The following is a 14,501-nucleotide window of genomic DNA, read 5'->3' on the forward strand; positions in this document are numbered from 1 at the left end:
GGGATGCCAGAGCCCGCCGCCCAGGAGGGCCACCTGGGGGGGTCAGCACTCGGGTTGGGCCTTTCTGTTTGGGACACCTCCAGGTTCCCTGCTCAAAGCCCCCCACCCTCTTTCTGGGCCAGACCCTGCACACGAAGGCCTGTGAGGAGCCCACCTCTTGCTTGAGCGTCAGCCTTGCCATAATTTCATTGTGGTCAATGAGGGACAGCTCGTCTACTTCCTCCTCCGACTGAGCCTCTGGAGCATCTGGTGACTTTGGGGCCCTGGAGAGAGAAATGGTTTGTGTTGTGTCAACAGATCCTGAGCTCCACGGCTCCCGGGGGCCAAGGTAGCGTGGCCCCGTGCGTGAGGTCTTGTGGTACAGCCGCTCCCCTGAATGAGTCCTCCCCGGACTGCGGCTCCAGCGAGAAGCCCAGACCCGCTTCCCACCCCTCCACAGGGGGCCCGGGAGGTAGTCAAGAGGCCGGGATGCAGACTGGGTTTCTAGCTCTGCTCCTGATAAGCTGTGTGACCTGGGGACAGTCCCTGCTCTCTCCGGACACTCCCTCAGTAAGTGGAAGGGATTAAGCACGCAGAGCAAGAAGGTTCCACTGAGCAATTTGAAAAAGTAATGGTCTCAGTCACCTGTGTCAAGGCCCACAGACCGCCCGGACTGTCAGTACTCAAGGAGAGAATGGCAAAGGGCCAGCGGGACGGGGGAACAAGCCAGCATGATCTCAGTGCCATCCCCAGGTCTCTCCCCAGGGCCACCTCTCTAGTGGACTGAAGAGGAGCATGAAGCAGGCCCCTGTCCGCGGGTGCCGGCGGGCAGGTGGGCAGCAGCATGGGCAGGGGTCCAGCCTGAGCCAAGGGCAGGGAGGGCTTGAAGATGGGACAGGCAAGCTGAGACTGAAGCGCTGAGTAGGAGTTTGGGTGAAGGGGGAGGAGAGAACCTCCAACAGACGAAGCACATAGGGAGCCTGCAGCGGGGGACACGAGGCAGATGGATGTGGGGTCTACGGGCACTGCGCTTTCCCCGGCATTTTCTCCCATATTCCCATCATTCTCGTGATCGATCGTGTGAGCCACTGACTGGCCTTTGTGGTCGCAGGCTTCATTTTTAACCCTAAGTATCTGAGACATTAAAACCTGGGCCTTTTGGTAATTCCCTGGCAGTCCAGTGATTAGACTCCATGCTTTCACTGCTGAGGGCCTGGAATCAATCCCTGGTTGGCGAACTAAGATCCCACAAGCCACACGGTACGGGTGAAAAAACCCAAGTCAAAACAAAACAAACAAAACCCCTGGGCCTTCAGTAAGGCAACATGGATGGGCCAGAGCAAAACCACGCGCAGTCCTGGGACGACGCCTCAGCTGCGTGTCAGCGTCCAGCTGTGGCCTGGCCTTCACGGAAAGAGGACAACGTCCCAGCGAGCGCTTCTAGCCAGTCAGCGTGCTTGTCCTTCTGCTGCTTGTGCAGGGGCCACCTGAACTCTGAAAAATGGCACCCCTGGGTCCAATGGAGCTGGAGCCCATGAGCTGCTGCTGTCTGGCACAGACGCCTCTGCCACTACGTGTTAGACCAGAAAACCCATCACCCCTTAACACTTGGGGAGACCTGAGCCTGGGCCACTGAACCAGACTCCGTGTGGACAGTACTGAGGGGCGGCCAGAGTAGGCTGGGCAGGCAGCCCTTGTCAGCAGGCCCCTAGAGAATGCTTTCTATTTTTTTTCCTGTCTCTTGCTATTTTTACCACGTCTTTAACCATTTATGTTTAGGCCTGACAATAGCAAGTGGGTATTGCTTAGCTCTGTACCCAGGGCTCCAGAAGTAGCCGAACCTTAGCCTAAAGAGGGAGGAAAAGCTTGAATTTGTGGAGCATTTCACAAAGAAGGGGAAGTCAACATGAAGTCGCAGGTGGCAGGGCTGATTCACAGGTCCTGCACATTATCCTTTCTACATGTGGACTGGAGAAATTTACTACATATTTCTAAACCCGGGCAGGTTTGCCTCATGCTAATGTTGAAAATGTTACCAAAGATGAAAGAGACATATGAATGAATGCAGAGATGACTCCTGATTGACCCTGGTTCCAAAAAATAAGCCTTATAAGACATAGGGAGAACTAGGGAAATGGAAGATCATTTGCATATCAGATAATGTAAAGAATTTATTACTCTTCTTAGGTGTGATAATCATATCGTAATCAGGCAGGCGTCTAAAATTTTTTAGGAGGCATGCTGAAATATTTAGGGGCTGAGTGTCATGTCTGTGACTTACTTTCAAATACACACTACATACAATTTACACACTATCTCTAGAAACTCACAATAAAAAGTTCGGTGGGGGGGAATCTTTTACACTCCTTTATTACATTTGAACTTGGAAGAGGCAGAAGGAAGGCTGGCCTAGGATGTGAGAAGGAAAACACTGTTGTGGGTAACGTGTGAGGCGAAGAGTATGCATGGAGATGCTCAAGAAGCAGAGGCAGCCTTGTGCCAGCAGGAGGGCTTCTGAGGGCTGCAGTTATCAGTGATTCTTCTTATTTATTATACATTTCTATACTTTCCATGTTCTCTACCCTGAGCATGCATAATTCTGAGAATCAGAATAAAGGGAAGAGTGTACACACATATCTCGGAGATACTGTGGACTCGGTTCCCAACCACTGCAATAAAGCAAATAACACAACAAAGTCATTCACATGAATTTTTTTCGTTTCCCAGTGCATATAAAAGGCATGCTTATACTATACTGTAATCTGTTAAGTGTGTGATAGCATTATGCCTAAAAAAGCAGTAGGGACATCCCTCGTGGCACAGTGGATAAGAATCCACCTGCCAATGCAGGGGGCACGGGTTCGAGCCCTGGTCTGGGAAGATCCCACATGCAACTAAGCCCGTGCGCCACAACTACTGAGCCTGCGCTCTAGAGCCCACGAGACACAACTTCTGAGCCTGAGCTCTAGAGCCTGCAAGCCACACCTACTGAAACCCGCGTGCCTAGAGCCCGTGCTCTGCAACAAGAGAAGCCACCGCAATGAGAAGCCCGCGCACCGCAACCGAGAGTAGCAACCCGCTCGCCGCAACTAGAGAAAGCCCGCACGCAGCAATGGAGACCCAACGCAGCCCCAAAAAATAAAAATTAAATTAAATCTTAAAAATCGATCAGTCAATAAAAATTAAAAAAGTGTTCATACACCTTAATTAAAAAATACTTTATTGCTAAAAAAAATGCTAACCCCCGTCTGAGCCACTGGTGAGCTGTAATCTTTCTGGGGGTGGAGGGCCTGCCTCGATGCTGGCGGCTGCTGACCGATCAGGCGGGGGCTGCAGCGATTTCTTAAGACCGCAGTGGAGTCTGCCGCACCACCTGGCTCTCCTCCCACAAACACTCCTCTCTGGAGCAGGCGATGCTGTTCACTAGCATTTTGCTCACAGTGGAAATTCTTCCAAAATTGGAGCCAGTCCTCTCAAACCCTGCCGCTAACACTCTAAATCCGTTGTTGTCATTTCAATAATCTTCACCGCCTCTTCACCGGGAGTAGATTCCATCTCAAGACATCACTTCCTTTGCCCATCGGTAAGAAGCAACTCCTCCTCTGTTACAGTTTTATCATGAGCTCGCAGCAATTCAGTCACAACTTCGGGCTCCACTTCTCATTCTGGTTCTCTTGCTATTTCTACCACATCTGCAGTGACTTTTTCCACTAAAGTCTTGAACCCCTCAAAGTCATCCAGGAAGGTTGGAATCAACTTCTTCCAAACTCTCGTTAACGTTGATACTTTGATCTCTTCCCGTGAATCATGAATGTTCTTAATGGCATACAGAATGGTGAGTCCTTTCCGGAAGGTATTCAATTTACTTTGCCAGATCCATGAGAGGAATCACAAATTATGGTAGTGATAGCCTTACAAAATGTATTTTTTAAGTAATAAGACTTGAGAGTGGAAATTCCTCCTTGATCCAGGGGCTGCAGAACGCATGCTGTGTTAGCAGGCAAGGAAACAACACTGATCTCACTGTATATCATCTCCATCAGAGCTCTGGGGTGACCAGGTGCATTAACCATGAGCAGTACTATTTTTAAAGGAATCTTTTTTTCTGAGCAGTAGGTCTCAACAGTGGGCTTGAAATATTCAGTAAGCCATGTAGTTAACGGATGTGCTGTCATCCAGGCTTTGTTGTTCCATTTAGAGAGCACAGGCAGAGTAGATATACCATTATTCTTATGGGCCCTGGGATTCTGGGAATGGTAAATGAGCACTGACTTCAACTTACAGTCGCCAGCTGCATTAGCCCCTAACGAGAGAGTCAGCCTGTCCTTTGAAGCCAGGCATTGACTTCTCCTCTCTGGCTACGAAAGTCCCGGATGGTGTCTTTCGCCTGTAGAGTCTGTTTCGTCTACACTGAGTATCTGTTGTGTAGTGTGGCACCTTCATGAACGATCTCAGCTAGATCTTCCGGATAACTTGCTGCAGCTTCCCCATCAGCACTTGCTGCTTCTCCTGGCACTTCGACGTTACGAGACGGCTTCTCTCCTTAAACCCCTTCAGCCAACGTCTGTCAGCTTCAGACTTTTCTTCTGCAGCTTCCTCGCCTCTCTCAGCCTTCACAGAATTGAAGAGCGTTAGGACCTTGCCCTGGATGCGGCTCTGGCTTAAGGGAACGTTGGGCTGCTCTGATCTTCTATCCAGGCCACTCGAACCTTCTCCATACCAGCCATAAGGCTGTTTTGCTTTCTTATCATTTGTGTGATCACTGGAGCAGCACTTTAAATTTTCAAGAACTTTTCCTTTGCCTTCACACCTTGGCTAACCAACTTGTTTGGCTGGTACAAGGGGCCTAGCTTTAGGCCTCTCCTGGCTTTCAACATGCCCTCCTCACTAAGCTTCATTTCTAGCTTTTGATTTAAAGCGAGAGGGACTTTCCCTGGTGGCGCAGTGGTTGAGAATCCGCCTGCCAATGCAGGGGACACAGGTTCGAGCCCTGGTCCGGGAAGATCCCACATGCTGCGGAGCAACTAAGCCCGTGCGCCACAACTACTGAGCCTGCGCTCCAGAGCCCACGTGCTGCAACTACTGAAGCCTGTGTGCCTAGAGCCCACGCTCCACAACGAAATGCCACCGCAACGAGAAACCCGCCCACTGCAACGAAGAGTAGTCTCCGCTCGCCACAACTAGAGAAAGCCCGCATGCAGTAACGAAGACCCAACACAGACAAAAAACAAATGTGAGAGATGTGTGACTCTTCCTTTCGCTTGAACACTTAGGGGCCATTGTGCGGTTATTAACTAGCCTAACTTCAACACTCAGGGAACAGGGAGGCCTGAGAGGGAGGGAGACGGGGGAACAGCCCTTTGGTAGAGCAGTCAGAACACACACAATGTTTATCGATTGTTTTGCCATCTTATATGGGCATGGTTTGTGGTGCCCCCAAACAATTACAATCATAACCTCAAAGATCACCGATCGTCATGACAAATATAATAATAATGAAAAAATTTGAAATCCTGGGAGAATTACCAGATACATGAAGTGAACAAACGCTGTTGGAAGGGTGACGCCTACGGACTTGCTTGATGCAGGGCTGCTACAAACCTTCACTTTGTAAAAAACACATCTGGCTCAGTGCAAGTGTAAACATAAAGCCCCAGCAGGCCTGGCGTGCTTGCCGCGGGGGCAGCTGGGGCAGCTCTCACTGGGCGGGCAGACGTGATGCTTTCAGGGCACCCGGCTCCACGTGGGTAACTTCCTACCTGTCCCCGCCGTCCCTGCTTTCCTTCCCAGGTGCACTGCCGGCCGACGAGGCATCTCTGGGATGTCCGTCCTTCGAAGTTGGTGATTCCTGAAAAGAGAAGGCAGTGCTGGGTGTGTGACAGGTGCCCCCCGCTGGGCTGCTCTGCTTCCCAGCATTCCTGCCTGCAAGTGGCTTTTGAGTGCAAGTTCCTAAGGAACTTGAGATGTAAACACGTCAACCGTGACCGCGGTCCATTACAAAGGAAGCACCGGCCCTCTTCAGACTAGCATCTTTCCTCTGGGGAGAGTGAAAAGCACCACTACTTATAACCTTTGTCAGCTGCCCACCTAGAGGAAGCCATCCCGACCACCCGCTGGAAGAAAGGACGTCACAGGAGCTACCACTCAGCCAAGCTCCGCGAGGCGCTGCGCGTGCCTTTCCTCACCTGGCCCTGACCAACACCCTACCTGCTGGTCGACATCACCATACCCGATCACACAAAGAAAAAGAGGCTGTGGGAAGTGAAGGGCCCGGCCCCAGACCCCCTGAGCTGGAAGACTGTGGCCCTGCCCGCTACGCCCTGCAGGTGTGCAGCAGGCTTCCGCCAACCTCCCATCACAGCACGGCCTCAGCACCACAGCTATGCTTCCCAAGGGCCTAGCTGCTTGAGTGCAGAAAGGCAACCCCTCCGTCCTCCAGCAGCCTTGCTTCTTCCTTGGAACCTGGGCCCACCCACTCGATGACGCCGCGGCCCCCCGGCATCCCTGCTCTGCCACCGAGGCCACAACAGAGCACGGGGTGGGGTGGGGGGAGTATGAAGAAGCGGCGTGTCCCCGTAGAGGACACCGCGGCACCGCACGGGGTCCCAGGTGGAGGGAGAGCGCTGCAAGGCCAGCCTGGAATGGACTCCGTGCGCAGAGGCTGAATCGGATGATGGTGGGGGAGGTCACCAGAGGGGACAGGTGAGGTGGGAACACCAGGCGACAAACAGCTTACCTCCCAAGGAGGGCGCTGAACCCACTGGAGTGAAAATTCCACAGTGTCCTACAACATGCTAAAACCTGAAGTGGGGCTTGCCTCACGTGGATATCTAGGTGCTCTGGGGGCCCCTTAGGGGGCCATCCTAACGAGAGCGAGCACACTTTTAATGGACTGGGCCCCTTGAGCTGGCCCGAGGAGGGCGGGTCCTCACGGCGCCCCCTCCAGGGACGGTGGGAGGGTTCGTTTCGAAGGTTTTGCAGTTGCTCAGGTATTGCCGCAGCAAACCCTGCAAAGCTGACTGCTTAACAGAACCACGGTACCTTGACCGTCTGGCGCTGGGAGGGCAGTAAAACAAGGGCAACCACGACAGGAGGGAGGCCTGGCGGACTGACCAGGTTCCTTGAAGCAGGGACTGTAGGCCTGGAGCTTGCTGGGTGGGAGGGGGATGTCGGCTTGGAAGGCTCAGTGTGGGAGAGAGTCCCTGCCTCTGGGGAAGGGACAGAAGACGGGCCCCATCACCAGAAGATAGGGTAGAAAGAAATCCCTGAGAGCAACCGGACACGTGGCCAGGGCCAAGGCCAGGCTGCTCCCGTGATCCCCAGACGGCCCACCGGCCAGGCTGGAGGAGCAGCACCCCGCGGAAGCGAAAGCAAAGGAGGCTCCACCGGAAGCCCTGTCCTCTCCCCGCGGAGCCGAGCCGGCCCCTGGCTCGGGCAGTGGCTGAGGTCTCACGCAGGATGGCTGCTGGTGGCCGGGAGGCTCAGCCAGACAGAAGCAGGGCCCGATCCCTGCCAGGCTAGGCCGCGGGCACAAGGCAGCCCGTGGTTACTTACTCCTCGCTGCTCTGGCCAGAGGCATACACACTGACGGATTCACCCTCACTGGCGCGTTCGCTCTGGGGGAGACAGGACGAGAGGGAACGCACACGTGATGGCCCCCCGCCACGGGGCTGGCCCTGACCGGAGGAGAGGATGGCGGCGGCGGCGTGCCCTCTGTTCTCCGGGGATGCCTTCCCAGGGTCAGGGAACAAAGCTGCTTCTGCCACCTCCTGCTTCTGTCAGAGGGGACCCACGTTTCCTGCTGGAGCTTCCCCAAAGGCGTCAAGGGCCACTCAGGCTGTCCTGGTGGAGGCGTACACCTCCCCACTCTGCCGTGCTGGGGCCAAACATGGAGAGAGGGAGGCAACACATCAAGACAGCTCCACGCTGCAGCTGGCTGCACGTGCCTGCACTTGCTCTGCCCTTCTGCCTGTCGTGTCCCCGCCCACGCGCACGGCAGCACTTCCCGGTGCCCGGATGAAGCGCTGCGGCCCATCTCGCAGCACAGCAAAGAGGCCCTCCACCCTCAGCACCTCGGCAACTAAACACGCAACTGCCTTCTGAGCTGTCGGAGGATCTCTGCACCTTTCTCTAGAAACCACCAATCACACAGAAAACCAGTAGCATTTGCTATCTTATGCTCATGACAACCTGTTGTCTCTAAATGGTCACTAACCCATTTGTGGAAAATGAGATCCCTAGTTTGACGGGAACTTTGCAGAGAAGGAAACAGATGGGCTACGATTTCACCTGGTGACCTGTGCACCCCTCAGTCCAGCCACGCCGCGACTGGGCCCACGCCAGCAACAGACTTGACTGCTCGTGAGGGTGGAGGCTTTCTCAGAAGGCGCAGCCCCACGGGGAGGCGTGTGTGTGTTGAGTTCTCACCGAAGGCGTCTGGGGCGAGTCAGTGAAAGAGGTTTCGGAAGGAAGGCAGACAGTGTTCCCATGAAAGCTGCTCTCCTGAGAAGATGAAAGAGGCCCGTCCAAGGTGCTGGGAGGCGGACTGGCTACGGTTGGCACCGCTAAGTCAGAGCTCTGAGACTGGTGGACAGGTGGGAAATGTGGAGAGGAAGAGGAGGTAGACGGGAGGAAAGGCTGGATGGAAGCTTGGCTGTGAGGCACGAAATCCTGGGAGTAGGACCTAAACACAGATTTATACTACAGAGTCAGAGTGGAACACAGACACGAACACGAGAGGATGGGAAGAAGAAAACAGACAAAAGAAAAAGTAATTAGATTAACTCAGCTGAGCCGTGACAGGCCGTTCACAGTCATTCTAACCAGGACCACCACTCAGGCCAAACCACCCCCGTGCTCCTCTGGCCTGAGGTCCCCCCACCCTGGCACGGGTCCCTTGAGAAGGGCCTGAAGACTGACCAGTGCTGTGCTCAGTGTCTAAGGGGCAGTGTCTACCCTGTCCTCAGGAGCAGGATGCGGGTACCCCCAAAGGCGAGCAAGCCGCCCCCCACCGTATGGGGGTCCCGTCCTTTGTCAGAAAATGAAACCCTCGCAACCCCACCTGTGCCTCTTGTCCTTCCAGGAACCTGGTGGCTAAATTCAGTGCGTGCAGTCAGACACCTGGTCATGTTTACTTATTTTGAGTTTTTTGGTTGAACCTCTCTGGTTTTATTCCTTGGAAGTCAAACACTGCAGCCTTTTAAATGTTGTAATCACTTCAAATCCTTTTGGAAGGGAAGGGCATAAGCCTTAAAAAATGGTTGAAAGAACTGTGCTACCAAAATGCTAAACATTTCTGAATTCATTTCCCTTTCTGCCTAAACTTTTTTTTCTTTTTTTAACAAATGAAGTGCAATGCCTCTGACGCTACCTTAGAACCGCCAGGCTACATTCTTCGAGATTCTCATCGTGAGAGAAAAGCCCGAGGTCAGGCTGGGGCACGACAGCAGATGCCCACAGCTCCTTAGGGCCCGTGAGCGCACTCGGGCCTGGGCTCTGCCGCAGCAGGACAGATGGACGAGCTTTGGGACAAGAATCCCACAGTGTCATCACGTCCTGCAAAGGGTCTGCCGACACCTGTCAAACGTGGAGGAGAGTGAGGCAGGGCCTGAATCTGAAGTCCCTGCCAGGCTCACCTCCCACCACAGGTGCTGGAGACTGACAACAGCCCACCCAGCACAAACATGCACGCTGCTCACTCAAATGTCCTTTGCATTCTGGTACAAAATCCAGGAGTTCTGAAACCCACGGCCAAGAAGGAGGGCGAAGAAATGAAGTTTTAAACTAGCCAGAGGTCAAAGCCACTCTACCCTTAAGCGTTTTTGCGAAGCTACGTGCTTACAGGTTAACTGGACTGAGAGCTGCTGTCACTCAAGGGACAGGCACAGCCTCCCTCTGTCCCCCTGCTGCCCGCCCTGCCCTCCTAGGCTGTGCGCATCAGTCTAGAGCTCCTCCCCCCTCCTTGGTGAAGCCAAGGCCCTCTCACCCCATGAGCCCCACTGGCTGCTGGTTTATGTCAGACCCAGGATACTGCCCGGGAACCGACTCATCTTTACACATTTCATTCCCCATCTAACTTACAAACTCAAGGCCGACCCTTGGACACAGGCAAGTGAATTAGTGGAAGTGCTGTACCAACACCAAAGGCTTAGATTCCTACCAGTTCCGATTCGTCCACATCCCTTCTTTTGAGAGAAGCTGGTGGGGGGGGGGGGGTGGACCCCTGGCTCGGCTGCTCTCCCCACCGAGGGCTGTGGGGCCTGAGCATCCACAGTGCCCTCCCCCGGCAGGTGCCATGCTTCACCTGGCCTCTCAGGACAGCCATCCAGGCGTGGCCTTGCTGGGGATGGCAGAGGGGTGACGGGTTTGGCTTTGGGGACTCTCCATTTCACCTCTGGAGGATGCTCCCCTCACAGTGAGGCTCTCTCACTGGCTGGAAAGGTGCGCAGAGAAGACCTTGAGTGAAATGCACCAGCCAAGGGATGGAGGGATGGGACGGCCCGCTCCTGGGAGGCCAGCCTGTTTCGGGCAGTGGCTGAGGTCTCACGCAGGAGTCCGGTCCCCGGGCCTGTGGGGTGCTCACTCCCAGCACGCAGGTGCTGCTATGAGATATGCTAGCAGATACCTCTCCCCTGGCCGTGACTCCATCTAGTTTACGATTCATGGTCAATGCTGCTATGGTCGGGATGTCTGCGTCCCCCGAAATTCTTATGTTGAAATCCTAACCCCCAGGGATGATGGGACCTGTGCCACAGAAAAGAGGCTCCAGGGGGCTGCCTCACCCTTCTGCCACGTGAGGACAACGAAAAATCTGTGACCAGGAAGAGGGCCCCCACCTAACCATGCTGCACCCTGGTCTTGGACTTCCGGCCTCCAGAACTGTGAGAAATAAACTTGTTATTATAAGCCATCCAGTCTCTGGTATTTTGCTACAGCAGCCTGAACGAAGTAAGGCAAATGCCAACTCTGGAGTCCTGACATGTCCTCACTGACGCCCCCTCTTGTCCATGCCCCATGTAAATGTGTTGGGCACTTCAGTGAGCCCTGCAGTAACCAAGCACCCACTTACACGCACACGCAGGGCGGTGCCTTTTCTGGGCGGCGGAAGAATTGCCTAGAGGGCACATTCTCCAGTCACACAGACCTGGGCTTGGGTCCTGGGCTCTCTCTCTACCTGTGTGACCTTGGGCAGGTGAAGTAAGTTCTCGAGCCTCAGTCACTTCCTCTTTAAAATGGGGATGAAAACAACAGTTCTTCTCTTACCGGGTCTCTGTGTGGATTTACTGAGATGCCCCATAAGTCCCGCTGTGTGACAAGCCCTCAGTGTCAGCTAGCCTCTCCTGCCCTCCAAAATACCCTCAGGAACTCCTCTAAAAACAGAGCCAAGGCATTTAATTGATGAACTCAATACATATTGACTGAGTGAGGGGACACTTAGGAATAGATTCTAATGCTATTCACTGAAGTGCCTAGAACATCACCTGACCCAGCAGAGCGTCCACTGCGCGTGTGGACAGTAGCGGACAAGCTTCCCTCGCCGTGCGGGAGGCTGGGGAAGCCACCAAGGGTGCGGACTGCAGGGGAGCGGGCAGCCACCAAGGAAAAGGGAAGGAAGATGCCCGTCTCTCGGACAAAGTGTCCAGGCCGCCCTCCGCAACAAGGCTGCAGCAGCTCTGGTATTCAAGCTATGCAGTCCTGCTGGGACAGGAGCCAAGCCGGAAAATCACCTTCCAGTGGGCGGGGAGACATGGTCCCTCCGGCGGCCCTGCACACTCATTCCCATACCTCGGTCAACAAGCCCGGTCTCCACTGACTCCCCAGAGGAATGTCTCCAGGCCCTTTAAGATCCTATTTATTCACACTGGCAGGGAGAAAGCAGGGCTGGCCGCTGAGCAGAAACACCCCTGCCTGTGACCACAGCCTGGAGCTTATCTTAGGGTCTGGCTGGTGCCCGGCTTTGCTGCTGCATTCCGCGGCAGGGATTTTTATTTATAGCCAGAGTAAGGCTGTTCGGGCCGAGGAGGAGTTATGACATGAGGGCCGCCTGTCTGGAGACGGCAGATCTCTGCAGAAGGTCTAGGAGTGCTGGTGCAAGGTGCTGGGGAGCAGTCAGGAGGTGGGGGGCACCTGGCCCCCACACCAGCCCTGATCACACAATCAAAGCGCCGGCAAGAACCATCTCATGACGACGATGGTGACGAAGACGATGACAGCTATTCTTACGGAACGCTTCCTGCTGGTCAGGTGAGGTGTTAAAGGTTTTACCTGAATCACCTCGTTTACTCCACACGAAGTGCTGCTGTTAGGATCCTTATTACAGGGATGGAGAAACGGGCTTCATGGGAAAGCCACGTACCTAGTAACACATGGTTCGGCTCAGCAGAGACGGTGCTGGGGCAGCCATCTCACACTCAGGGAGTGCCCTGGGCACGTGACAGGCCCTAAGCGCGCAGTCCCGCAGCGCTGCAGAATCCTGCCGGCTCACTCCACTCGGAGACCTCCTGAGGCGTGACCAGCCTGCAAAAGGCAGTGAGCCACGGCTTGATATACCAGCCGGGGACGCAGCGAAAAGATCTGCCCTCATGGGAGACTCAGGAGCTAGCACCCCACTCTTTTGAAAACATACACCTGAAAGAACCGCGGAGAGAGTCTCCTGGGTGTAAAGGATGAGGGAGGCTGATGTGATGTGTGGCCAGTCACATGCTAAAAAGCGAAGCCACCCGAAGCCGGCCAGGCACCGGTTTTCAGGGTCACTTCCTTTCCATCATATCCTGGCATGAAAAACGACTAGGGACAGGCCCTGTGTTGTGTTGGCAAGAAAACAGGAAAGCAGATCTTCACATGAAAAGTTCTGATTCCTCAATATGACAGACGTTCCATTTAATTCCATTGATTAGCAGAAAGCTGGGGGAGCCAGAGGGGGCAGGCAGCGAGCCAGCAGCTGAGAGCTGGAGCCACAGGCCAGAGGACCTTGACTGGTACAGCTACTCCACGGTGACTTGGGCTGCAAGCTCTGGAGAACGTTCAGCTCTACCGGTCATGGGGAAAACGCGCTCATCGGAGTGAATGGACGTATTGTTGTGGGCAAGTGTTTGGAAGTATAGAGAATTCCAGAGATCAGTCATTACTGTATCCTCTTGGCTCAAACAAGGCTTATGACTTCAGTGTTTTTGGACGCTACTTAGCAAAACAGATAAGCTACTGGACAGCTTGTTCGGGGGCTTAAGCTTTTATCCATCATTTGTGAGAAAACATATTCAAGGGAAGGTGCTTTTCTAGGGTGGTGTGGGCTTCCTTCCCCTATGGAGAGCCAGTGGGAACCACAGCCCAGGGCCAGTCCTGGGCTCTGAGGATGCTTCTTTCAACCAGGGCCTGCGAGTGTTGACACGATATGGGTGTCAGTTATTTCTCTTGGAAGGAAGTAAAGCTTTTAGCCGCTGCAAAACACACACGTCCATGATTTCCTGGGGAGGAATCTCCAGGGAAGAACCACATCAGATTTGGTTCTTAGATGGGACGTGATCACTCCTAGGTCACCAGGAAGGATTCCTGATAACGGTCCTTGTCACTCCATGTGGCAAACTGGCTGGAAGACTGCTCGTCTCCTCTCTCCTTCCTGGTCCCAGTTAATTACATGTTTACGAAAGCCATCCTTCGGGTCTATCCTAGGTCCAGAGGGAACTTCCTTCTTTGATGCGCTTCTGTTAATTTATAACAACTACACGTTAGATAATGTCCAAAGATGAGTTTCCGAAGCCAACAGGCAGATTCTGAGGCCAATGCCACAAGCTTCTTCTCTGCTCAAGGTGAGGACAGACACTGTTGTTGGTCCCATCATGTGAACAATGAGACAGCGCTCAGCTCACCCAAGAAAGGCAACATCAGCTTCATGCTGGATTCAAAAAATACCTTCTCTCTTTTTGAATAACATTCTTGGTGGAGTCTATGTTTTAAACTCATTTCAAAATTCTAATCTGTAATTTTGTAACAAAGGATGTAAAAGAACAAAAATGTTTTGCTCAGGAGAATTTTAGGACAGATGTAAGTAGAAAGTTACTATGTTTCTTCTCACGTTCCGTATTTCTGCAAGCTCAATCACAAGATCTTCCTCGAAAGCACTACGCTTTTGGCCCACGGTTTCATGGCTAAGTATATTCTTGTGAGAACCTCCAATACGTTTCAGGATGCTCTGCACATTCATTAAATATTAACCTTAATAACATCAACTCTTCATAAGAAAATTTAGTAGAGATTCCAAAATGGTCTGAACTTAGTTCTAGAAATCTGACTCAACTACTTTGTACTCAGTGTGGATTTAAACAGCACGACAAGGGCTCTAATTTATACTTATCTTTAGCACTACTTAGAGCCTGTAGCTACACTCTGTGTCAGAACACAAAGGACAAAAGCACGCCTCTCAACGTCCGGCCCGTGCCCGGGCTTTTCTTTCTCCTCAGCCTCATCGGGTCTCAATGCTAGTGGCCATTAAGCAGTTCATAAATGTCAACTTGATGCTGCGTTTC

The 14,501-nt window shown here is 53.3% G+C and overlaps 1 protein-coding gene across 5 annotated transcripts in view; it reads right to left on the reverse strand.

Moving 5' to 3' along the window:
- Positions 1–14,501, reverse strand: part of RAPGEF1 (Rap guanine nucleotide exchange factor 1) — a 139,420-nt gene that overhangs the window by 13,228 nt on the left and 111,691 nt on the right. For 3 of the 5 annotated variants that reach the window (XM_065878425.1, XM_065878424.1, XM_065878423.1), the window contains 2 exons: positions 5,739–5,827; positions 155–263 (listed from right to left, as the gene is read on the reverse strand). In XM_065878425.1, coding sequence (XP_065734497.1) covers positions 155–263; positions 5,739–5,827 — 198 coding nt within the window. Of the gene's footprint in view, positions 1–154; positions 264–5,738; positions 5,847–7,533; positions 7,596–8,406; positions 8,680–14,501 lie in introns of all 5 variants that reach the window. The other 2 variants (XM_065878422.1, XM_065878421.1) reach the window with 1 other exon arrangement.

The sequence above is a fragment of the Phocoena phocoena genome, chromosome 6 (assembly GCF_963924675.1).
Source record: "Phocoena phocoena chromosome 6, mPhoPho1.1, whole genome shotgun sequence".
Classification (NCBI taxonomy): Eukaryota; Metazoa; Chordata; class Mammalia; order Artiodactyla; family Phocoenidae; genus Phocoena; species Phocoena phocoena.